This window comes from Ictalurus furcatus, chromosome 11, assembly GCF_023375685.1.
Source record: "Ictalurus furcatus strain D&B chromosome 11, Billie_1.0, whole genome shotgun sequence".
NCBI lineage: Eukaryota > Metazoa > Chordata > Actinopteri > Siluriformes > Ictaluridae > Ictalurus > Ictalurus furcatus.
This window is the reverse complement of record NC_071265.1, coordinates 698858-725000: the sequence shown is the minus strand read 5'-3', so window position 1 is coordinate 725000 and position 26143 is coordinate 698858. Positions and strand designations below refer to the sequence as shown.

Sequence of the window (26143 nt, the reverse complement as noted above, 5' to 3'; positions counted from 1 at the left end):
CGGAGTAATGAGAGGAGGAGAGGAGTAATGAGGAGAGGAGTAATGAGGAGAGGAGTAATGAGAGGAGTAATGAGAGGAGTAATGAGGAGTAATGAGAGGAGGAGAGGAGTAATGAGGAGAGGAGTAATGAGGAGAGGAGTAATGAGAGGAGTAATGAGGAGAGGAGTAATGAGAAGAGGAGAGGAGTAATGAGGAGAGGAGTAATGAGAGGAGTAGAGGAGTAATGAGAGGAGTAATGAGTAATGAGGAGCGGAGTAATGAGAGGAGGAGAGGAGTAATGAGGAGAGGAGTAATGAGGAGTAATGAGGAGCGGAGTAATGAGAGGAGGAGAGGAGTAATGAGGAGAGGAGTAATGAGAAGAGGAGAGGAGTAATGAGGAGAGGAGTAATGAGGAGAGGAGTAATGAGGAGAGGAGTAATGAGAGGAATAATGAGAGGAGTAATGAGCGGAGTAATGAGAGGAGGAGAGGAGTAATGAGGAGAGGAGTAATGAGGAGTAATGAGGAGAGGAGTAATGAGGAGTAATGAGGAGAGGAGTAATGAGAGGAGGAGAGGAGTAATGAGGAGAGGAGTAATGAGGAGAGGAGTAATGAGAGGAGGAGAGGAGTAATGAGGAGAGGAGTAATGAGGAGTAATGAGGAGAGGAGTAATGAGGAGAGGAGTAATGAGGAGTAATGAGGAGCGGAGTAATGAGAGGAGGAGAGGAGTAATGAGAGGAGTAATGAGAGGAGTAATGAGGAGTAATGAGGAGAGGAGTAATGAGGAGTAATGAGGAGAGGAGTAATGAGGAGTGAGGAGGAGAGGACTAATGAGAGGAGGAGAGGACTAATGAGAAGAGGAGTAATGAGAAGAGGAGAGGACTAATGAGAAGAGGAGAGGAGTAATGAGGAGAGGAGTAATGAGGAGAGGAGTAATGAGAAGAGGAGTAAAGAGGAGAGGAGTAATGAGAAGAGGAGTAATGAGGAGAGGAGTAATGAGGAGAGGACTAATGAGAAGAGGAGTAAAGAGGAGAGGAGTAATGAGGAGAGGAGTAAAGAGGAGAGGAGTAATGAGAAGAGGAGAGGACTAATGAGAAGAGGAGTAAAGAGGAGAGGAGTAATGAGGAGAGGACTAATGAGAAGAGGAGTAAAGAGGAGAGGAATAATGAGGAGAGGACTAATGAGAAGAGGAGTAAAGAGGAGAGGAGTAATGAGAAGAGGAGAGGACTAATGAGAAGAGGAGTAAAGAGGAGAGGAGTAATGAGGAGAGGAGTAATGAAGAGAGGAGAGGAGTAATGAGGAGCGGAGTAATGAGAGGAGGAGAGGAGTAATGAGAGGAGGAGAGGAGTAATGAGAGGAGTAATGAGGAGTAATGAGGAGAGGAGTAATGAGGAGAGGAGTAATGAGGAGTGAGGAGGAGAGGACTAATGAGAGGAGGAGAGGACTAATGAGAAGAGGAGTAATGAGAAGAGGAGAGGAGTAATGAGGAGAGGAGTAATGAGGAGAGGAGTAATGAGAAGAGGAGTAAAGAGGAGAGGAGTAATGAGAAGAGGAGTAATGAGGAGAGGAGTAATGAGGAGAGGAGTAAAGAGGAGAGGAGTAATGAGAAGAGGAGTAATGAGGAGAGGAGTAATGAGGAGAGGACTAATGAGAAGAGGAGTAAAGAGGAGAGGAGTAATGAGAAGAGGAGAGGACTAATGAGAAGAGGAGTAAAGAGGAGAGGAGTAAAGAGGAGAGGAGTAATGAAGAGAGGAGTAATGAAGAGAGGAGTAATGAGGAGAGGAGAGGAGTAATGAGAAGAGGAGTAATGAGAGGAGGAGAGGAGTAATGAGGAGAGGAGTAATGAGGAGAGGAGAGGAGTAATGAGGAGAGGAGAGGACTAATGAGGAGGAGTAATGAGGAGAGGAGTAAAGAGGAGAGGAGTAATGAAGAGAGGAGTAATGAGGAGAGGCGAGGAGTAATGAGAAGAGGAGTAATGAGAAGAGGAGAGGACTAATGAGAAGAGGAGTAAAGAGGAGAGGAGTAAAGAGGAGAGGACTAATGAGAAGAGGAGTAAAGAGGAGAGGAGTAAAGAGGAGAGGAGTAATGAAGAGAGGAGTAATGAAGAGAGGAGTAATGAGGAGAGGAGAGGAGTAATGAGAAGAGGAGTAATGAGAGGAGGAGAGGAGTAATGAGGAGAGGAGTAATGAGGAGAGGAGAGGAGTAATGAGGAGAGGAGAGGACTAATGAGGAGGAGTAATGAGGAGAGGAGTAAAGAGGAGAGGAGTAATGAAGAGAGGAGTAATGAGGAGAGGCGAGGAGTAATGAGAAGAGGAGTAATGAGAAGAGGAGAGGACTAATGAGAAGAGGACTAATGAGAAGAGGAGTAAAGAGGAGAGGAGTAAAGAGGAGAGGAGTAATGAGGAGAGGAGTAAAGAGGAGAGGAGTAATGAAGAGAGGAGTAATGAGGAGAGGAGTAAAGAGGAGAGGAGTAATGAGGAGAGGAGTAAAGAGGAGAGGAGTAATGAAGAGAGGAGTAATGAGAAGAGGAGAGGACTAATGAGAAGAGGAGTAAAGAGGAGAGGAGTAAAGAGGAGAGGAGTAATGAAGAGAGGAGTAACGAGGAGAGGAGAGGAGTAATGAGAAGAGGAGAGGAGTAATGAGAAGAGGAGTAATGAGGAGAGGAGTAAAGAGGAGAGGAGTAATGAAGAGAGGAGTAATGAGGAGAGGAGAGGAGTAATGAGGAGAGGAGTAAAGAGGAGAGGAGTAATGAGGAGAGGAGAGGAGTAATGAGGCGAGGAGTAATGAGAAGAGGAGAGGAGTAATGAGGAGAGGAGTAATGAGGAGAGGAGTAAAGAGGAGAGGAGTAATGAAGAGAGGAGTAGAGAGGAGAGGAGTAATAAGGAGGAGTAATGAGAAGAGGAGAGGAGTAATGAGGAGAGGAGTAATGAGGAGAGGAGAGGAGTAATGAGGCGAGGAGTAATGAGAAGAGGAGTAATGAGGATAGGAGAGGACTAATGAGGCGAGGAGTAATGAGGAGAGGCGAGGAGTAATGAGGCGAGGAGTAATGAGGCGAGGAGTAATGAGGAGAGGAGTAATGAGGAGAGGAGAGGAGTAATGAGGAGAGGAGTAATGAGAAGAGGAGTAATGAGAAGAGGAGTAATGAGGAGAGTAGAGGAGTAATGAGGGGAGTAGAGGAGTAATGAGGAGAGGAGTAATGAGATGTGGAGAGGAGTAATGAGAAGATTGTGTGTGGTGCAGTTACGTGTGAGGATGAGGTTGAGCTGTTTGCCGGCTTTGTGGGTTGCTGGTGTGGTGAACTGCTTGAGGTTGAATGTGGGAAGGAGAGCAAGAAAGTCAGCTGCATGTGGCTTGTCGAGGTGAATGTTGAAGTCACCGAGGACCACAAGAGGACTTCCATCATCCGGGATGGTGGACAGAAGCGTGTCAAATTCATCGATGAACTTCCCCAGTTGACCTGGAGGACTATTAATAAGAAAGTGCATTTTGGCACGGTCAGTGACTGCAACAGCATGAAATTCAAAGGACATGTAGGAGCAAGAGGGAGAAAGGCAGGTAAATTTCCATGTTTTGGAGAGAAGTAAACCTGTACTACCCCCTTGTCTGATGGGACACGAGGTATGGGATAAGTTGCAGTTGGAGGCTAGGGCGGCGGGTGTGGCAGTGTTCTCTGTTCGGATCCAGGCCTCAGTCAGAGCCAGCACACTGAGGTTGGAGTGGGTGGAAAAGGCAGCAATGAAGTCAGCCTTGTTGGCGCAGATCGGCGGTTTCAAAGTCCGATAGAGAACGAGGAGGAAATGCCGAGGCCACATGTAGAGAGCGTAGGCTGTCTAAATTGCATACTTTTCTGGGAGTGTAACACGGTCTGCGCCTGTAGTAAATAACCGGGATAAACTGATAACACATGTTCGTGTGTAAACAGATTCACAGAGAGGGGAAGAGAGGAGGAAAAGATGGAGAGGGAGAGAAGTATACTTTGCAGCGTGAGTGGTGTCCTTGCTCGGTGGACTCGTTCAGGTAAACCTGCAGGTCTTCACTCAGCGTCCAAACGCTTAATAAGTGTTATTAAAAGAAAAGGTGATGTTACACAGCGCTAAACAGTCGACTGTCCCAACTGTTTTGGAGTGTGTTGTAGTCGTCGGATTTGAGTGTATATTTTCAAAAATAAATTGCAGTTCACAAATTAAAACATCAAATAATGTGTTAATTATGTGTTTTCAGTATAGTACAGTGTGACCTGAAATTTCAAACGACTCTTTTTGTTTTTTGTTTTTTTCATTTTCTATACCGTCCCAACTTTTTCGGAATTGGGGTTGTATATGATACTACAGGGACATCCTCATCTTTGACTCCTCGTTTGATTGACAGCTCAGATCCTCATACTTTAAAAAACAAACAAGAACTCGGGCATTTCAGAGGTTTGTTTTGGGTGACGTCTGGAGAAACATAAAGTGTGTGCTGAAATGTTAGGTGTGGATTTAAACGTAACGCTAATCATGCGATTTCAGGAACGACGGATGAAACGGAGAAACGCGAGCAGATAAAAGTGCTTAGAGTGATGCTCAACAGACTCAACAATGGCAGAAAGGTACGTGTATAACGCATGCACGTGTGTACGGTGTTGGTTCTTTGATGGCGCTTTGAGAACGTCCGTGTGTTCCTCAGTCGTTTCTCTCGGAGACGGCGTCTCTGCTGAACAGCGCTGAGCATCTCCTGTCCATGCTCTTGGAGGAACTGGTGGAGTGGAAACGCAGGCAGGAGGTCTCCTGCATCGGGGCTCCAGAAGACACCAACCTTGAACCTCTGGAGAAATGGTACGACTTCTACGACAATAACTAATAATCTGTTAATAATCTGATCAATAGATTATTAATGATGTGAGTCATTGTGAAATTCATTCGCATCACCGATAAGAGTCAACCCTTTCAGCTCCGAAATGACTCTTTTCTGACGTAATATCGCAAAGGTTTTAGAGAAAAGAGTCGTTCGGGAGCCGAAAGAGTCGACTCTTATTGGTTATGCGAATGATTTTCGGCTCTTTTCAGTGACTCGCTCGCAACACCGAGCTGCTTCAGTAAAAGTTCACTCTCTCTCGCAATTGCGTGTGGCGTCTAATCCCTGTCTGATCTCCAACCTCTGTCTGACCCGGACAGGTTCACTGCGGTGGGGGACAGAATGTTCCAACTCCGTAAGTTCCTGCAGAAACTGGAGGAGCTTAAGGACAAATTGAGTTACGATGAAGATCCCATCAAGACCCAAAAACCCGAACTACAGGATCAAGTGGACGCGTTACTAACCACTCTGCTGAAGAGGTACACACACAAGTGTTTATAAAATATATATATATATATATATATATACATGAGAGAGAGATACTTAACAAGTGGACATCCACTGTCATAAAAATTATATAAAAGCAATAAAACACATTTACAGTTTCACATTCCATACATCTTCCTCCAGCACTTTTAAACCCAGCTCTGTGTGTGTGTGTTTTACTGTGTGTGTTTCTGTTTTGCTTTAGCGCTTTCGTGGTGGAGACACAGCCCTCCATGCCGCAGGGTCGAGGTCCTCTGGTCCTGCGCACAAACATCCAGTTCTCAGTTAAAACCAGGTGAAGTTTCCTCACACACCTCACGGTTTCACACACTTATTAACTTCTCACTTATTAGCTTCTGTTCTGACCTCACGCGCTAATATTTTATTATTTTTTTTACCCCTCATTCAAAAACGAGCAGCAAACAGGAACCAACGTGACTTTGCGAGCGCTATTTCTCTATTCTCCAGCAGCTTGAGAGAGAACCGAGATGGTTACCGTGACGATAGTAAGAGCGACCGCATCATCAATCCAGCGCAGGGAAAAAAACCCCAAACGTTTTATTCCCAACTAATCAACGCTAAACCCCGCTGTTCGGTTCGTTTTATTAATGAACGGTGCCGCTAGCTCTGACCCCAAGTACCGCTAATTCCTACTGTAACCAAAACCCATTCAGCAGGACCTTTTTGGTCCTGGACGAGTAGCTGATGGAACAATACACAGTTCTAAATGCTTTTATTGCTGCTCCATCGCTCGCTCGTCCAGAGATCGCACATTCGAATCCCGATGTGGCGCAAAATTTGGGAGCAGAATCAGGCATGCTCTATGGGTGGGAGGGGCTTACTCGCTCTCATCTCAGCGTTATCCTTCAAGCTCGTCCATATTACTGAGATCCCATGTGTTTACAGGTTTCTCTTTAAGGTTCCTGAACTCAACCATGCCATGAAAGTGGGCGTGTCCATTAACAAGTAAGAACCTGTCCTTTCTTTCTTTCTTTCTTTCTTTCTTTCTTTTTTTTGAAATATACTTTTTTAAATATAAAACGGATGTCACATAACGCTCGACACTGTTGTGACGGTGTGTTTCTTTCTCTGTGTGTTTAAGGGATGTCCCGAGTGTGAAAGGGTACGTGTTTAAATGCATAATGTGTGTTTATTCCATGCTTTTTATTTAAACTGCAAATATTTAAAATAGTGAATATACTCATTTGTTTGAACGTGTGTGCTGAAGGTATCGCAGGTTTAACGTTCTGGGGACGTCGAGTAAAGCCTTAAACATGTCCGAGAGCATGAGCGGTGGAATGGTGGCAGATTTCAGACATTTGGTGAGGTTTTTTAAAAATTTTATTTCATTTTATTTTTTTATTTTGATAAATTCTCAGGCTTTACATGTTGTTTATGTGATCCTGAGGAAGATAAATGAAATGATGTTTCCTCTCAGACTTTAAAAGAGCAGAAGGTTGGAGGAGGAGGAAAGGGCAACAATGATGTGAGTAGTGGTGGTGGTGTTGGTGGTGTTGAGTCTTCATTTGTCTGAAATTACATAAATCAATAAATAATAAATCAATGAATTCATTAAATTATCCTTATACAGTGGTGCTGGAAAGTTTGTGAACCCTTTAGAATTTTCTACATTTCTGCATAAATATGATCTAAAACATCATCAGATTTTCACACGAGTCCTAAAAGTAGATAAAGAACCCGATTAAACACATGAGAGAAAAATATTATACTCGGTCATTTATTTATTGAGGTAAATGATCCGATATTACAGATCTGTGAGGGGTAAAAGTATGTGCACCTCTAGGATTAGCAGTTAATGTGAAGGTGAGATTAGAGTCAGGTGTTTTTAATCAGTGGGATGATGATCAGATGTGAGTGAGTGAGCGTCCTGTTTTATTTAAAGAACAGGGATCTATCAGAGTCTGATCTTCACAACACGTGTTTGTGGAAGTGTATCATGGCACAAACAAAGGAGATTTCTGAGGACTTCAGAAAAAGAGTTGTTGAAGCTCATCAGGCTGGAAAAGGTCACAAAACATCTCTAAAGAGTTTGGACTCCACCAATCCACAGTCAGACAAATTGTGTACAAATGGAGGAAATTCAACACCACTGTTCCCCTGCCCAGGAGTGGAGACCAACAAAGATCTCTCCAAGAGCGAGACGTGTAATAGTCCACGAGGACACAGAGGAACCCAGGGGAACTTCTAACCAACTAAAGTCCTCTCTCACATTGGCTGATGTTCATGAGTCCACCATCAGGAGAACGCTGAACAACAACGGTGTGCATGGCAGGGTTACAAGGAGAAAGCCTCTGCTCTCCAAAAAGAACATAGCTGCTCTTCTGCAGTTTAATAAAGATCACGTGCACGAGTCAGAAGACTAATGGAAAATGTTTTGTGGATGTATGAATAGACCAAAATAGAACTTTTTGGTTTAAATAAGAAGTGTTATGTTTGGAGAAAAGAAAACACTACATTCCAGCAGAAGAACCTTATCCCATCTGTGAAACATGGTGGTGGTAGTAGTGTCAGGGTTTGGACCTGTTTTGCTGCATCTGGACCAGGACGACTTTTCATCATTGATGGAACAATGAGTTCTGAATGATACCAGCGAACTCTAAAGGAAAATATCAGGACATCTGTCCATGAACTGAATCTGAAGAGAAAGTGGGTCATGCAGCAAGACAACGATCCTAAACACACGAGACGTTCTACCAAAGAACGCTTAAAGAAGAATAAAGTTCATGTTTTGGAACGTCCAAGTCAAAGTCCTGACCTTAATCCAGTAGAAATATTGTGGAAGAACCTGAAGTAAGCTGTTCATGTGAGGAAACCCACCAACATCCCAGAGTTGAAGCTGTTCTGTACTGAGGAACGGGATAAAACTCCTCCAAGCCGATGTGCAGGACTGATCAACAGTTACCCCAAACGTTTATCTGCAGTTATTACTGCACAAGGGGGTCACACCACATACTGAATGCAAAGGTGCACATACTTTTACCTCTCACAGATATGTAATACTGGATCATTTCCCTCAACAAATAAATGACCAATTGTAATATTTTTGTCTCATGTGTTTAATTGGGTTCTTTATCTAGTTTTAGGACTCAAGTGAAACTCTGATGGTGTTTTAGATCATATTTATGCAGAAATGTAGAAAATTCTAAGAAACTTTCATGCACTGCTGTAAGTCAGTTCTTTTTCAAAGCTTGATATTAAGTAGTTCTAGTTGATAAAACCAACACAAATAAATAAATAAATAAATAAATAAATTACACATATATAATGTAATGTATATATAATGTATGTATGTATGTATATAAGTGTGTTAGCGTTGTCCTTACAATATATTTTTGTTTCGTCATATTTTTGGCGGCGACTAAATGAAATAAAAAATGAAACTGCGCGACGTTGACATTTTTAGCTACGCAGTGATGAGCGTCACTGCTACGTGTTCATATACGAGTGGTTTAAATAGCTGTCCTTGTTTGTTCCTGTGTGTCCAGCTGTCTCTGAGCGTGACCGAGGAGCTCCACACCATACACTTCGAGACGCAGTTCAACCTGCACGGCCTGTCTGTCTCTCTGGAGGTGAGACGGCTCTGATTACTCTTCACAAACATGTAGAAGGTTTTTATGGTTTTCTGAAAATCTCCGTGTCTCGTTGTCAGACGTGCTCCCTACCTGTCGTGGTGATCTCCAACTCCAGCCAGCAGCAGAGCGCCTGGGCGTCTGTACTGTGGTTCATCATGCTCTCTACTGACCCCAAGGTCAGAGGGGTCAAACACACACACACACACACAACTTCTTCCTTCTAACATACAGAATAAAACACATATGATAAGCATCACTAATCTCACTAACGTGTGTCTGTGTTTGTGCGCCTTGTTAGAACCTGGTGTTCTTCGCGAGTTCTCCCGTAGCGACCTGGTCTCAGCTGGGGCAGATGTTGAGCTGGCAGTTCCAGTCGTGTGCTAAACGAGGCCTGGATGCAGACCAGCTTGATACTCTTGCGCTGAAACTTTTTGGTAAAATTACAGAATAGAATCTGTGTTATTGTTTATAATTCGTGCTTTTAAAAAAAAAAAATAATAAAAAATTTGGCGAGTTGAGTTTTAATACTGAAATTACACGCGTCGGTATTCAGAGCTCGGACCTAACTACAGACTTCAGCGTTACTCGTGGGCGGAGCTTATTTTAAACAGAGGCGTGGCTCAGTTGCATGTGCTGTTTCTTGTGGGTTTACGGCTCGAGTGAGGAGCGGTGTGAAGTCCAGCATCACAGTCTGACCTTTTAATGTGATCACAGTTTATGCTTTGGCTGTAAATACACTCAAAGAATTAATTAATTAATTAATTAATTAAGGATATTGTCCCTTTAGGGTGCAGGGAGGAGATCTGAGAAGACTCTTCTTAATCGGCTTATCTCCAGGAGTGATGATCTAGACACTATTGAAAACTCCGTCTCGGACGCGCCTACTCAAGAAAAATCTGGAGCCGTGACCCACACACGTGATTTTAGGCTGCGTCCACGTTAATCTGGAGAGCTCTGCATTTCCGTCAGGCGTTTATTTAAATATTGAAATAGATCTCGAGATTGTACAAAGTGACGTTACTTTTTAGCAAAGTTCTCAAGTGGGTACAACGACCGCAGTACAACGTCGTCCACCATCTTGTTTCTTTTGAGTCGAATGGAGTCACATGACTGTGCCACATGACAAAAAAAATACGTGCTTGTTTTTGAATATCTCCGTTTTTTTTTTTTCCTCGGTCCACGCTACAACGCAAAAATGCCGTTTTCACATGTATCCGCTCGGGAGAGCGTTTTTGAAAAGCTCCGCCTCACGTAACGTAGGGGAAAAAGATTTTCAGATTTATCGGGGTTAACGTGGACGTCATCGTCCTTTGATTATCAGAATGTGAAGCTCAGGAATTCCAGTTACGCAGCTGCATAACCCGACTCTGAATACCTGGAACTTTCCTCGCGTGAATACTGACGTAATGGAGTCACCGCCTGCGAATACAGTCCTATCATTTGAGCTGAAATAACGCGTACGAAACTAGCGCTTTGTGTAAGCTTTTGTTTAGTGACCGAGCGTCAGTAGTTTGTTAGCTTTAACGGAGATTTGTTCGAATGTCTGATTTATCAAATACGAATATAGATTATTTATGAAGTACTGAAAATCAGACATCGAGACGTTTTTATTTGAAATAGTAGTTTTTATTAAATCTTTTCTTAAATCTGGCTTTACTCATGATGTCCTCATCCATTTCAATCTGTCTGTACTTTCAGTTAATGAGATTAAAACCTAATTCACAAGCAAAGTTGAATACACTGAATATGTGTTCAGTATCTGAAGGTCAGTTCGCTCGCTCGCTCGCTGCTTTGTCGAGTTGGTTTTCATGTTTGTTAGCTAGAATTTTATTCCGTGGTTTGTAACATGAAGCAGCGTGATTATTTATTTCTCTCCAGTGTGTTAATGCCGATGCATTTTTTTTTTCTTTTCAGGAAAACAAGACAATTATGAAAACTGTAAAATATCTTGGACCAGATTCAGCAAGGTACGAGCTGAACTAGAATAAATAACCTGCTGTATAATAATAAATCATGATAAATCAATAATACAGGAAGTTTCTGTGTGTGAAGAGTTATATAAGTAAGAGAGAGTGTGTGTGTGTGTGTGTGTGTGTGTGTGTGTGTGTGTTGTAGGAGAACATCCCTGGGCAGAACTTCACGCTGTGGGTTTGGCTGGATGGAATTCTAAACCTGGTGAAGGTTTACCTCGCCAATATGTGGGAGGATGGGTACGTGTGTGTGTGTGTGTGTGTGTGTGTGTGTGTATGTCTCTATAACAGCAGCTCTGACAGTAGTGCAGGTTTCTATTAATGTGCTTGTTCCAATACGTTATTGTTTCTATAGTAACAGCTCAGAAAAAAAAAAGCTCTGCAATCGTTGATATGTGGGGAGACGTTTACTGAACAGTTATGGAAGGAGTCTCCAGTGTCAGTGTTTGTAACGGTCAGAGGTAAAGCTGTAACTTTAGGTTTTCCGACAGTAAAACATGAGGGATGTGCTGTTCTAGGAAGATAATCATCTTTAGGGTGCTGAGTGACTCTGCTTCACCACACCACTCCGTGGTTGATTCATTTCCTACAAGCACGGTTTGTGTGCACTTTCAGGTGAGATTAGACGGGGTTTCCTGTAGAATTGGAAAGAAAATCATTCCTTTAAATCATTTCTTTCATTTATGACACAAATTTTGATTGTATTGTGCTCCGGAGAGCGATTTGGTTTTTTTTTTTATAGAAAGACGAGTACAAACAGATTATTGCTGAGAGGCGAGCCGAAGGTGATGTTAGGAACAAGTAACTTCTGTATTTATCTGTATTACGTATTGAGTTGGAATCACTGCTGTACACCTGGGGGGGGGCAATACTGAACCGTGAGGAACCCCATGGATTAATGTCTGTTAATGAATAAAAATAGAAACTGAAAACTAAAAAAATACTAAACTAATAGAAGTTTATTTTGTGTGTGTGTGTGTGTGTGTGTGTGTGTGTGTAGGTCCATCATGGGTTTTGTGAGTAAAGGGACGGAGAAGGCTCTGTTGAAGAAGAAACAGAGTGGAACATTTCTCCTGCGCTTTAGTGAAAGCATCAGAGATGGAGGAATCACGTTCAGCTGGGTGGAGTACTGTAATAAAGGTATATACTGTGTGTGTGTGTGTGTGTGTGTGTGTGTGTGTGTGTGTGGTTTTACACACACACACTAAGGTTAGGGTTATATAAAGGATAAGCTCAGTATGGCAACATGCTCCAGATGTTGTTCCTAAGAATTTCCAGGGTGCCAATAATTATTTTTGTCTTCGGTAATTTCAGTTAAAGGTTAAAGCTTTCTCATATGTATAAGATTATTCAAATGAACCTTTTTTTCTTTTCTTCCACCCAACATTTCTGATTAAAATGTACGTAATACCCAGTAATTTCCCATGACGCAGTGCGCTATGTTGTTTTTGCTGTACATTTGAGTTTGACATCCAAGAATGAACAAGATGACCGATCAGAATTTCAGCTTTCATTTCCTCATATTTACGTCTAGACGTGTTAAGCAACTTAAAACATGGCATCTTTAGTGGAAGACCAGCAATTTTTAGGCGAGCAAAAGTATTGGAACAAATAGTCTTAAAGTAAATAGCACTTAATATTTGGATGCATATCCCTTACTTGTAATAACTGCATCACTCCTGCGACTCACTGACACCAAACTGCTGGTTTCTTCTTTTGTGAAGCTTCTCCAGGTTTTTCTGCAGCTTCTTTCAGTAGTTGTTTGTTTCGGGGGGGTTCTCCCTTCAGTCTCCTCTTCAGGAGGTAAAATGCTGATCAGTTGGGTGAAGGTCTGGTGATGGACTTGTCCAGTCTAAAACCTTCCACTTTCCCCCTGATGAAGTCCTGTGTTGAGGTGGAAGTGTGTTTTGGATCATTGTCTTGCTGCATGATGCAGTTCCTCCTGATTCATTCGGATGCATTTCTCTTTAAATCTGCAGACAGAATGTTCCTGTAAACTTCTGAATTCATTCTGCTGCTCCATCATGAGTCCATCATCAGTAAAGATTAGTGAGAATGTTCCAGAAGCAGCCGAACATTCTAGCCCAAGCCGTGACGCTACCTCCACCATGTTTCACAGATCAGCTTGTATGTTCTGGATCATGAGCAGATCCTTTCTTTCTCCACACTTTATCCTTTCCATCACTTTGGTTGAGGTTCATCTTGGTTCCAGAACGTTTGTGGCTGTATTTCTTTGTGAATTCCAGTCTGACTGTCTGGTTCTTACTGCTGATGAGCAGTCTGTATCTTGTGGTATGGTCTCTATATTTCTGCTCTGGACGGTGGATTGTGATACCTTTACCCCTGCCCTGTGGAGGTTGTTGATGTTCACAATGTTTCTGTCATCAACTGCTGTTGTTTTCCTTGGCCGACCTGTTCCATGTTCGGTTGTTACTACACCAGTGGTTTCTTTCTTTTTCAGGACATTCCAATTGCTGTGTTGGCTTTACCCAATGCCTCTGATTGATTTTCCCTCTTTCTTTTTTTCTCCTCAGCTTGAAAACAGCTTGCTTTTCTCTCATAGACTCTCTGCTCTTCATGTTGGTTTATCTTTTTTAACAACATATGCAGTCTTCACAGGCGAAACCCAGGGCTCAAACCAAGAGTAGACTTTCAGAGCTATATATTCTTTAAACAGTCCACACTTTTAACAGGAAACACCTATCAGTCACGTGTTCCAATAGTTTTGATCACTTGGAAAAAAATGCGAGTGTTCAAACAGAACGTGCGAAAGCTGAAATTCTGATCTATCATCTTGTGTTCATCTTCTGAGCTCAAACCCGAACGTCTTCAATGTATAGCAAAAAAAAAAAATCTAATTGGCCTTGCTGTTCCAGTATTTTCTGTATGTTGATCTTTTAACATGTTAACACCCTCGAATAAGCACTCAGAACTTTTCATATCCAATGGGTTCAAAGCTGAAATTCCCCCAGCTACATCTCCAAACACAGTCCTAACCCGGGCGTGCGTGGTGTTCCTGCAGGTATACCCAACGTGAGGACGGTGCAGCCCTTCACCAGTGTGGACCTCAAGCAGATTCCTTTCCCCGAGATCCTGCGCAACTTTCAGATCATGGAGGCGGATAACGCGCCCGTGTACCCACTGCAGTTCCTCTACCCCAACACGCCTAAAGACCAGGCGTTCGGCAAGTACTACAACGAGAAGACTGGAGGTGAGCAGCTCAGTGACCATATGATCGCAGTAGCACCACATTTATGTTAATACACTTTCATTAACATAACCGGGCTAAACGTAAATCAGTGCATGGTAATTCTCCTGGGGATTACGAAGAGAAAATCAGCCATACTTTACTTTACTGCAGTAAATCTGGTGGGAATTTTTGCCACGAAATCATTTACACGCAACTTTACTGAAAGATCAATAAATAAGTCTCACAGAGAGTGTGAACAACAACAACAACAACAACAACAACAAAAAGCAGGTATCTGATGAACATTCTTATTTCTGATTGGTACATGGGGTTCGCTGACATCACCACCTACTTCCAGTATAGCCCCGCCCACTTCTTACCAGCTAGAAAACATCAGAGAATTAAAGAGAACAGAATGCGTTAACAATAAATCGAAAGTACAACGTTGACCAGAGTTGACTCTACAAGGTTCTCATGGCCTCAGAAGGGAGACATGAGTTTTATGACGCATACATGGAAATATTTTACAATATTTAAAAACAGTCAATAAAACTGTGTGTGTGTGTGTGTGTGTGTGTTTCAGAGGAAAGTCCTTACATTAAATACATTAGAACCAAGCTGGTCTTCGTGTCAAAAGAGTAAGTATTTGCTCTTTAGTGTTGTTTGTTTGTTTGTTTGTAGAAGCAGCACTAATAGATGGAAAGATGCTCATGCACTAATTATGTAAGGAATAAAACACTGTGTGTGGTGCTGTTACAGTGAAATAATCAATGTGGCTTACTGTTACCTCCATGAAGTTGATTATTTTCCAATAACAGCGCGTACTCGAGTGTTTTATTCCTCTTGTACCGCAGCAATTACAATGTTTTATCCATTTGTCATTACAATTACATATACATATACCACATTAGTTCCTGTTCTTGCTCAACATAAACCAGCCTCTCTTTATTCTCGCTGTTGAAATGATAAGACACACACACAAAAAAACCCCTGCACCAAGCCAAGAAACCAGAAAACTTAAACTCCGTCTGTCCTGAAGATCTCAGAAAAGTCACAGCTTTACCTCTGACCCTCACAAAGCGCGGACGCTGGAGACTCCTTCCATAAACGAACATTTTTCAAACCGTTTATAAACCAGCGTCCGGCCGTACATGTCCTTGTGAACGAGCCGTTACTATAGAAACGATAACGTATCGGAACGAACGCGTTAATATAAACCTGCGCTGCTGTCAGAGCCGCTGTGCTAGAGACCTTCAGCACTGGGGCGTACGTATTTACACATTTAGCTTTTGAGTTCAGTGTTTTTTGGAAACTACTCCAATAAGCTCCGAGGTTGATTTTACTTGCTGCAGCGTTATATACACGCATTATACCTGTAAACAAAAAAACCAACCCCTCCTCTGTCCACTAGGGGGCAGGCCGGAGCCCAAACATTCCAAACAGACCTACAGGTGTTCCGCTAGCTACGCGCCAGCTGCTCGTCTCAACGTTTATTCATAAAATATATGAAGTTGAAATTGTGTTGACGCCTGATTGTCTGTTACTGGTTGCTGTGGTTACATGTTGTATTTTTTATTATTATATTGTGTTTAAAGAAAAGACACAAAAAAAAATGTTTCTGACCACCGGCGCAGTGGTAACTTGCCAAAAAGAGGCGTAATCGTAAACTAGAATCAAGCTGCGACCGTTCTTATTGGTCACTGAGACGGCTGTAACGTTGCCATTGGTTAGTAAGGGTGGTTGCCATAGTAACGGTGTTACTGTGTGCTTGGTTGCAACAGGAATGGGTGTACGAGCGCGCCTGAAGGGCCAGCGCCTGATCTGTGTGCACAGCACGACGGTGAGTCCCGCCTCCTCGCCACCCAGAAAACCAATCAGATCATCCGTCTCCTTCCTGTCAGTGATTGGCTGAATGCAGCACACTGTGCTTTAAGCACTGTTTGAATGTTTAGCGGGTCATGTGACGTTCTTTTCATATTAATGCTGTCGGCCTGTTAAGTTTATTAACAAATTGATTTATTGCTTTTACTAACCTTCCCCTCGCATGACTGTCTGCATGTGTACATTCTTAACATTCCTTATGTTTTTTTTTTTTTTTTCATGTTAATAATTTCATAAACATAATTCACATCAGGACCTGACTGATATCATTATCCAATTAAATCGGGTGATTAAAATGACGAGTTTTTATTACTGGAATTGATCAGTATTCGTCAAAATGACCCCAGTGAAACATGAATAATATTCTGTAAGAAAGCTGTCACGCCAAACCCGCTTTCAGACACTAAGGGGCGCCGATCACAGATTTTGTGTGACTCAGTTCAGTGCAAAAGTTTGCCTCTCCTATTGATACTTTACCGGGACGAATAGTACACAACGGAGGTGGGAAATGTGGGCGTGTCCTGCAGCAAGAAACATTTTACAGAATTTTTATATGACGTTGAAAGGGAGACGCAAACTTTTAAACTGATATTGGTTAAATTTGATCAAATGAGTAATAAATAAATAAATATTTAAATTTAATATAGTGATGATGAAGGAACACGTCATGTTTCGGACTTTATTGTGTCCTAAGGGTGCACAAACTTTTGGACCTGACTAAACCATTCGACTAAATTTAAAAATCAAACTGACGTGATTTCATCATTTAAAAGGCTTGCCTAATATTATTTTTAAAAATTAAAGTCTTTGGGGCTGTTTGAGTTTGTGAGATTTTATTTTAAAAATAAATAAATACATAAAATATATATATATTTATATATTTTTTTAAAAACAAAACATGACCAGTTTAATTTTTAGATTGTAAAATGACGTCTGCTGATGTTTGATCATAAATTTTAGCGCCTCTAAAATCGGTCAGGCCCGAATTCACACGCTTCGTGCTCTTGTCTTCATGTGTGCTGAAACCTCCTCCTCTGTTCCACATCAACATTTCTGTCTTTCTTTAAGATCCTCCTTCGCCTCCTGACATGAACCATGACGTCATGCTGCGAGGGGTAGAAAACTCCCCGATGCTCTCCAGCTACAGCCCCAGTCCCAGTCCGCCCAGCAGCGTTCCGGAACCTTCTCTCTGCGACATCCCAGTAGATCTCCTGGATACTCTGATTACAGTTCCTTTTGCAGATGTTCCTCTGAAGGGCTGCCGCAGTACCGAAACTTTCCTGGACATGCTCTCTGAGGCGTACTCTCCCAACGCTAACCAGACGACGCTGCAGGAGTTTCTTAGCGACCAAGACTTGTGGACGGTGTGAAGATTCCTGCGAAGTAGGAGAAACCTTCAGCGTTTATCATTTGGTCATGTTCTTCTCTCTTTAAAAACAAAAGCCTGTGTACTTTTCTTGCACTTTTTACATTCTTATGCTATGCTGTGGTTCTGTGGCACTATGCTACGTATCAGCCGCTGGGGCTAAGTGATTGGGGGCAGGGGCGGGGGGAATCAATGAATATCTTGTCCGATGTATTTCAGCGTTTTTTTTTTCTTTCCCCACCGGATAGTGTGGCTCAGATTGTGGTAATGCCTTTAGTCGTTATTTCATGAGGACTGAAGAAAGGTACCTGTGCTCGTGTACAGTACTGGACAGGGATGTGTGGGTGGAGCTAAAATAGAGCAGTCTATTGATTAGTCAGTGATCTTCAGCAGTGTAGTGACTGTCTCTCTCTCTTCTTTTTTTTTTTTTTCTTCCCAAATCTCCATTTTCCATTGTATTTACAAGGCAGTGTCGCAATTTTACCTTCAAATCAGATGTTTTGATTTCGTTTAGTCCAGTGTTAAATTTGATTTCCGTGTAAACGCCTCACTCCTCGTGCTGCAGGCTATCTGGTGAGTTTTTGGAGTGACCCCATATTATTGAGCGTAGATGACATGCAGTCGTCCAGCGTACAGCCTAGCAGCTCGTTTTGTGCGGTTTTAGACAAACCTTCGTTCGAGGTAATATCATTAACCGGGGTTGCCAGGTTTCAGCAAAATTTCTCAAGCACGACACAAACTATGCAAAACTAACCCAGCAAATTCGGGCATTTTCAACAGGGAGACACTTTTTTCTCATTGAAAACACGTATTTCACACATGTTTCTGATGAATGGACATTATCCACTCCAGAACCCCCTTTTCCCTCTCTTTATTACGTTTCATTCAGTTTATTTGCTACAAAACAAGTCCAAACAAGTCCTGGACAAAGTTCTGGAAAAATAACCAAAAAAAAAGTCCCAAACTTTGAACATCTGTCATAGCGACATCCATTCCATGATTTAAAAAGTGCAAAGAATACGACACAAGCGCGACTCTGCCTAGAGGAGACCGTCCACCAAAATTCAGTGAGTGGGTGAAGAGGGGATTAGTCAGAGAAGTAACCAAGAGGCCAAGTGTAGGGGCAAACCTAAAACGCTTCACAGAGCTGGTCTTTACGGAAGCGCAGTGAGCCGTGTAAAATCCTCTTTACTGAAATGTTGGAACGTTGGAAACTCGGCACAGGTGGGAAAAGTTCTCTGGTCTGATGAGATCGAAACTGAACTCTGTGTCCTTGGAACAAAGCACTAAAACCTTCACATCACCTGACTGCTGTGAAGCATGAAGGTGGTAGCATCATGTTGGGAGTCATCCTTGGTCTGTTGGATGCTTAGTAACAGTATAGAAACCTTAGTACCTCATACAGTAACCGTAGTAACCGTACTATAAGTATTGTAACCGCATCATAACCGTAGTAACCATAATGCACTGCCCGGTGGAAAAGCTCTACCAGTATATCGAGCTTTTGAAAGTCTTAAACGACATCATGGGATCTTTAGGTTGAAGATGATTACTGCACTTCCCTTTTTATCGATTTATTAAAGCCACAGAGTGGATCATGAAATATTGCTGTGTAGATGAGAGTGTTGGTCTATCAAATCATGTCATTTTCTGGTTTAAGTGGAAGAACTTGATGTGTACTTGCTGAAGGTAAACCGTCTGAATTATTGGAGATTGCCAAAGGTGTCCCCCAAGGATCTGAGTTGGGGCCCCTTTTATTTCCTTTTTACATAAATAGATTTGATCATGACATTCACGAGGCTAATTTTCCCTTTTATTCTGATAACACTGTCATGTATTTTAGTGCTTCCACAAAACATCGAGCCTCGCGTACGCTTCAATTAGCTTTTGATGTCATTCAGTCACGGCTTTATAACTTAAAGTTTGCTTTGAATGCTGATAAAAACCAAGCAATGGTAAATAATCTCGCTTCTCTCCAGACCTTAAAGGTAATGCGATTGAGTCAGTAAAAGAGTATAAAGAAACTAAAGAGAGAATTTAAACTAAATCTTGGGTTTTATTTTAGAAACCAGCTTTGTCTTTGCATTATCGTAAGAAAGAAATGCGTTTCTGCTGCCTTTTCTACCTGTGCTTGATTATGGTGATGTGCTGCAAGATGCTTGGCCTTCTTTGTCCACTAGAAGAAAAATGCACTGGTGTTTAATCATTTACAAAACCACTTCATATCTCTGTTGTCTCATTAACGGAAAAGTCTTTGGAAATATTCCCTTCGTTCTTAAAATGGCCGTACGGTCTCTGTTCCTTTTCTCCGAACTGAACTGGGGGGCTCTTATGTGTGCCGCTCCGTCTGACTGGAATTCTCTTTGATTGAAAGTGAAAAGACGAAACGTGGCGTCTATGGAAGAATTTAAATCTATTATTCGGCGGCTGTGAGACGAGTCCGTGGTGTGTAACGGTCTTGAAGTGTTTAATTTGTTTGATTTTTGTGTGTAACTTGTGATTATAACTGATTGTATACTGCGGTCCATCTTGACCAGGACACCCCTTTTTAATCTCAGAGAGGCTGTCCTGGTTAAATAAAGGTGAAATAAATAAATAAAAATAAATAAAATACAAATTGTCATTTTACGTTTACGCCTGAAACGCTAAAAGAGGCAGAGAATTTTGCGGATCTCTTTTCCTTGTCTTTTCTTCTCTATTTAACATCCTGTCTTTTTATTCCTTTTATCTCTCTCGCTCACATCTTTTTTCCCTTTCTCTCACTTTTTCCTCTTACTTTTTATTTCTGTTTTGCTTTCTTCATCTCTTTCTTTGATTTCTCCCTTTCTCACTTTTTTTGTCATTTAAAAATAAAAAAACTCATACATGTTCCGTTTTGTTTGTCAAGAAAAAAATTCTCCAACCTCGTTTTCTTCTGTCTCTTTTTTGTGTCTATTTCCGTCATCTGTTCTCCTTTTCTGCTGATTTTGTTTTTTCCCTACTTTTTCTTTTTTTACTTTCTCTCTACCTCTTCCTTTCTTTCTATATTTTTTCCTTATGTAAACGTAACATTTCATCGCGGTTTGAATTCTGTCTGATTTTCACATTAAGAGAAAATGTTTCATCTTGAAGTCTGTAAAACTCTGATTTTCTCCCAGTGTAAAATCCAGAACAGTTTTTTTAAACGACAGAACGAACTCATCCTTCTGTTTTAAGCTCTTCTTATGTTCTCCTCTCGGGTGCCCGTTGCCCTGTGAGGTCATTAATCATTAATCATCTTAAAACGGAGGGATTTGGATGTAGAAGTGAAATGATGGAGATGTTTTCACCCCAGAGTTTAATTTCCTTAGAGAAAGAGAAACATGACATTTTGTCATCCAACAGAGCATTTTATAAAATTTATATATAGAATGAAAAGTACTGGAGAGCACTGTGTAAATGAATATAAATCACTGATTATAAATAAGTTAGAATTCACAGCTGGAATCTGGAGATTATCTGGCGTATTGATGTCTTACTTCCTGTAGGTTTTCTCCAAACTGTAAATGCCAAAATAATTTTTAAAAAAGACCAACTTTACATCCTAATGAATAAGATATGTTCATGTAATGCCCTGATGATGGTGGTGGTGATGATTTTATGTCTGATGTGGTTTTTCATCCTTATTTGTCCAGGTCAGAGATGCGCACATGCACGTCTAATTCTTCTTTTTTTAATTATTATTATTATTACTAAAAGTTTTATTTCAATAACATGTAATATTTTGAATAAAATGCTCCACCCTGTACATGACTGGCTGTTTGTATTCTTTGAGATGAAGAGGAAAGATCAGTATAAAGGTCGGCCGTCAGTGAACACGACCTTCTGTAAGAAATAACACGCAGTACGTAAGATTCGTGATGTCCTCATAGTCTCCAGAGTTACAGAGGAAACATGCTGTGTGTGTGTGTGTGTGTGTGTGTGTGTGTGTGTGTGTGTGTGTGTGTCGTCAGAACAAGGCCCAGCTTGTCAGAGAGCAGGAATTCATATCGCAATGTTCCGTGTGTGAGTGCATGTATCATCACGTGCAGGACATAAGTTTGCGTACCCTGAGGACGAAATGATGACGGCGACCATCGAGACATTTATCTTGTGTTTCAGACAGACATTCTCTCTTCATCACAAATAACAAAAATTAAGCAACAAAAACCAGTTTGATGATGTACGTTAATGTATAACTTCCATAACACTTTCTAGCAAAACTCCTTCATAGATCAGTGTAACTTCCTGCTTCTACTGAAGCTCTTCACGTTGGTAACAAACATTTTTATACGACTGTCGATCGGGCTACGTTGTTCTTCATTAGAAGTCATTATGAAAGACACTACCTGATTATTTTCTTTATTTTTGTAATGTAATGTGGAACGATTTTGTTCCAGATGAATTATTAAACACACATGGAGAAATCATTGAAGTTGGAACATTTTAATATCAAAATAAAAAAAGGCATATTACAAAAAAAATATATTCAAAAACATCAAAAAAATGAACTGGAAGTTATCTTACTAGTGAATATGTGCATCTGTGTGTGTGTGTGTGTGTGTGTGTGTGTGTGTGTGTGTGTATTTCTAAAATAATAAAATAACTAACGCAAAGGCACCAAATTATCAACTTATTTTCAAATTATTAGTAATAGTAAAATTATTTATAGTACCTTAATAAAACTTTATTAGGAATAATTTTTTTTGTTTGTTTTACAATAAAACGCTTACAATTAACAACTTACAAAGAATTATAAGCACAGTTATGATCATTTATGTTACCGTCACTTCCTTGCTAACAGACAGCCACTGTATTTTTAACTTGTATTTTTTTAAACTCTTTTTTTTTTCCCCCCTCCATTATAAAACAAATGGGCACAAACTGTTGCACATAACTGTATGTATCGCGAATCCTCCTGAATACAGTGTAATATAATCTATCCTGGAAAAAGCTTTACTAAAAAAAATAAAGTTGTACCAGCTATAACATTGTAGTAATAAAAATCATTTCTGAGAATAACTTTTGATTCAGACCAGCAGATTCCACACAGAGTAGTGTGGAAAAGATCAGTAAAATAGCACACAGGTCCTAGTATGTTGTCGTTTCTATAGTAACAGTTCGTTCACAGGGACTTGTAAAACCGGCCTGTAACCATTGATATGGTGCCGTTTTCTGTAAGGAGTCTCCAGTGTCAGCGCTTTGTAACGTTAAAGTTGTAACTTTGTAAGCTTCAGGACAGCCGAGTTCACGCGTTGCGGTTACGTGCTCGAACATGATCTGATTTGTGAATATTTATGTCTCATGAGCAGTGTGAGGCAGAAACTGGCTTTTCGGAGTTTATTAACAATATACAGTCTTCAAATACATGCAGTAAAGATACAAAAATACTTCAAAAGGAGATATAGATATAGGGTCTTTAGTTTACACTTAATCACGTATTTCTCTTAATGTTAGTAAATAAGGCGTTATGGAACTAGGTGTTGTTGATGACAGATTCTGTCAAGCTCGAGTCAGCAGTTTTGCTTTGTGCGTTATTAGCATTGACTAGTATTAGTTATGATTAGTGAGAATCTCTGCAGGTTGATGCAAGTACACCTCTATGCAGAACCAAAAGCCCAGAGGTTGGAGACTTCACACTTGAGTAAGTATGTTTGTTGTTCCATCTTGTGGAGTGTCTCATGTATTAGAGGTTATAGGAGCGGTTGAATCAGGTCCGGCTCCACCCCGTGGATTTTTGTTCTGTAGCGAGGAGTATCTTGGTTGATGAAGCTTTAGCTACATATCTTTCATCTCTTTTTCCATAATTGCATTATTGGCCACGCTGCTTTGGCCAGCAGGTCCTGATAGGCCTGATTAAACTGACGGTTCATGGCTGCGTACAGCAACGGGTTGATGCAGCTGTTAAGCCATGTGAGGTTTGCACAGAACATGTGGACCACCTGTGGAGCTTGGCTTTTTTTATCCACTATGTTCAGGATCAGAAAAGGCGCAAAGCATCCTACAAAGCACAGGAAGACAGTGAAGCACATCCGAGTTACACGTTTAAACTCGTTGTCTTCTCCTGAGGATGTTGCTTGGGCTGGTTTTGCAGCTGGAGTTGGAGCTGCCGCTTTGGGGGAATCTTTTGTTCCATTTGATACCACATTAACAGCATTGGTGACACTGGAACTGGTTTGAGGCTCGTTCGTGCTGGTCTTGCTGTGGTGTATCTCTACGGCTTGCTCACTGACTTCACTGCTCTGAGTCGCTGCAGTCCCAATCCCAATCCCACTATCGTCCCCATCCGTGCCTTCGGGCTCAGGCTGTTTGCGTCTTGAGGAACGTCGACTTGGCCTGTACTTGATCAGCGCCTTTGCGGCGACACGCACCTTGCGATAGATCAGAAAGTAGAAAAGTCCAACGAAGCCCAACCCGAGGAAGAAGTACAAAAAGAGCAGGATGGTGGTGTAAGGGCGACCTTTGATGCGGTGGAAGCTGCATGTGCACACCTGAGGTGCGAAGACGTAGACAGGCCACAAAGGAGCAAAGCTGGCAAGACCGAGTGCCCAGGAACTTACGAGGAGCATGGCGACGCCCGTCTGAGACAACAGATGCCGTGCGACTCGTGAAGTCCGATGAGCAACCACCAGGTATCGACTCAGAGCAATGAGACACAACGTAATAATCGACACGCTGTTGGACAGGAACAGGAGGAGCCCGAACATCTGACACCAGGTAGCTCCACCCCTCCAGCGCAGGTGCAGGTAGGAGTCAACGCTCACTGGCTGCAGGATGGTGCAGTACAGGATGTCGGCCAGTGCCAGGTTCACAATGAGGACGTTGAAGCGAGTGCGCAGACGGGTGTCAGTGGCGAAGGCTAGAACGGTCAGGACATTCCCCAGAGTTCCCACCACGGTCACGACGCAACCCCAGAACACACCGAAGTAGCGGTAACCTTCCACCGAGGGGGAGGCGCAGGAAAATGAGTCATTGCCATAGAGATCGGTGGTGTTTAGTGACATCCTGGTGGATGAAACAGAAGAAAAGCTGATTTTAGGTTTAATTCAGTTCTGTAAAAGTTTATTTATTGTGCCGGAAAGCTCATTTCCTTATTAAACCCTCAACATAGAATTTCACAGTAAAAACTGTGTGGTGTAATGAGTGTTTAAGTGCCTGCAGAAACTGCAGCAGAAACTAATACAAAAGATAAGTACACCGAGCTTCCATTAAAATGTTCTACCTGGAATCGTTTCTGATTTCTGTTACAGGGTTCCTCCAGACGAACATTTGAAGAAGCACTAATACTTCAGTATTTCCAAAGAGTTTCGTTATGAAGGTGAGAAGAGTAAATCAGGACCAACTGATGGCTTCTTGGCATTCTTATCTTCTGGATTAATGTGGTAGTGGCTCACTTACTCAGGAACCACTTCTCCTCCACTGGAGACATGAATCTTATTTTGGAATTTAGGATTTTTTGTATCAGAATAATCGGACTGCAATAGATCGTGCATCTTATTGCCCTTTAGAAACCCTGCTGTGACTCAAACACTGTTCACGCTCAAATATTTACCTTCTTCCTTTCCTCTTTATGGCACTGAAACGGTTTCTCAGCACCAGATATTTATCTCCAAAGCAGCTGCAAGTGGTTCAGAGTTATACTTGGAATTTTGTTGTCCTGCTGAACATCTTTATAATGAAACAGACTCTATATCTTACATGTAGACACAAGCTACGGGCTAGCTGTAATATTACATAAAATAATAATAATAATAATAATAATAATAATAATAATAAGTAGCCTTTCTGAAAGCAAGAAGCTAAGAACTCTTAGTTCTAAGAATGTGTGTATTAACCAGGCAAGTGTGCTGAACAAACTCTAAATTATTGCTCAGTACTTTCTTCTTAATATCTAGAACCTGTTGAGAGTTAAACATTAGGTGTTGGTACTTGGTTTGTATAAGGGGTTAATTGGATAATTAAGAAGCTACGAAACGTCCCATGTCCGATGAATCCTTGAAGACCCCAAGTACAAAGATCGCTAAATGTTAAATTCCTTGAGTTTATTAATACACACATTTAATACATACACTCTTAGAAAAAAAATAAGTGCTTCACAGGATAATTAACCTTTTTTTTTTCTTTTAAACTCCAAATGACTGCTCGTTGTTTTCTTCTTAACACCTCAAACCTGTGATTTAGCAATTCAAGGTTTCTTTAGGGGTTAGTTGTGTAACTGAACTTCAAGGCACTCACGGTAGCGTTACAAAATATCACAAAACAGAGCATTAAGCAAGATCCTGAAGAACAAGAATTATACAATCTTACCTTCTCCTCCGTGTCTCTTTAACTGTTTGAGTTGATCTTCCTTCTCCTTCAGATTAACTCGTCTCTCAGTGTTCCTCTGCTCACTTCTCTTATCTCCTCAACGTAGTTCATAAAATACCGAGGGGTGTGTGTGTGTGTGTATGTGTGTGTGTGTGTGTGTGTGCGTGTGTGTTTCTCAATACTGGAAGGAAGTCATGAACATGTGTCCCATTTAGAAAGACTGAATGTTCCTGGTATGACGGGGACAAATATTTATAAACAATGAGTGGCCTGTGAAGAACCATGAAAAGAACCCTGAAAAAATCGGGTCTGCTTTGCATGGCAAATTAGAACAGTCTCAAAATCAAAGTGCGGGTAATAAAAAGGTTAATAAATAAATAAATAAATAAATAAAGTTGTAATATAAACCTTTTCTGCTCTGGCCTTTTTGTGAGCAGCGTTAGTGCATCATGAGGAAGTTTCTCCAGTGTTGCACGTCAACTTTACTTCACATGTCTTTTCTGTTTTCTAGACCTGCTCAATCTCGATCTTTCTGTGGTTTGT

The 26143-nt window shown here is 41.4% G+C and overlaps 2 protein-coding genes across 4 annotated transcripts in view; one reads left to right on the top strand and one right to left on the bottom strand.

Moving 5' to 3' along the window:
* The window catches only part of stat2 (signal transducer and activator of transcription 2), a 27442-nt gene extending 6380 nt beyond the window's left edge, over positions 1-21062 (top strand). The window contains exons 1-20 of one of the 3 annotated variants that reach the window (XM_053636377.1): positions 2481-3994; positions 4309-4395; positions 4486-4565; positions 4643-4791; positions 5131-5289; positions 5502-5591; positions 6203-6262; positions 6399-6419; positions 6525-6618; positions 6735-6782; positions 8803-8886; positions 8967-9065; positions 9188-9323; positions 10804-10856; positions 11005-11099; positions 11860-11999; positions 13882-14070; positions 14633-14687; positions 15831-15889; positions 16999-21062. In XM_053636377.1, coding sequence (XP_053492352.1) covers positions 3931-3994; positions 4309-4395; positions 4486-4565; positions 4643-4791; positions 5131-5289; positions 5502-5591; positions 6203-6262; positions 6399-6419; positions 6525-6618; positions 6735-6782; positions 8803-8886; positions 8967-9065; positions 9188-9323; positions 10804-10856; positions 11005-11099; positions 11860-11999; positions 13882-14070; positions 14633-14687; positions 15831-15889; positions 16999-17300 — 2064 coding nt within the window. In that variant the 5' untranslated portion in view covers positions 2481-3930 and the 3' untranslated portion in view covers positions 17301-21062. Of the gene's footprint in view, positions 1-2480; positions 3995-4308; positions 4396-4485; positions 4566-4642; positions 4792-5130; positions 5290-5501; positions 5592-6202; positions 6263-6398; positions 6420-6524; positions 6619-6734; positions 6783-8802; positions 8887-8966; positions 9066-9187; positions 9324-10803; positions 10857-11004; positions 11100-11859; positions 12000-13881; positions 14071-14632; positions 14688-15830; positions 15890-16998 lie in introns of those variants that run through there. The other 2 variants (XM_053636375.1, XM_053636376.1) reach the window with 2 other exon arrangements.
* A 1556-nt stretch (positions 21063-22618) lies between these two features.
* gpr84 (G protein-coupled receptor 84) lies at positions 22619-25902 on the bottom strand. Its single transcript, XM_053636399.1, has 2 exons — positions 25601-25902; positions 22619-24298 (listed from the first exon to the last, which is right to left on the bottom strand). The coding sequence occupies exon 2, from the start codon at positions 24295-24297 to the stop codon at positions 23083-23085; it is 1215 nt and encodes a 404-aa protein (XP_053492374.1). The 5' UTR covers position 24298; positions 25601-25902; the 3' UTR covers positions 22619-23082.
* Between the last annotated feature and the right edge of the window lie 241 nt (positions 25903-26143).

Coding starts and splice junctions, on each gene's coding strand:
- gpr84 (XM_053636399.1), bottom strand. CDS start 24,297: ATGTCACTAAACACCACCGATCTCTATGGCAATGACTCATTTTCCTGC.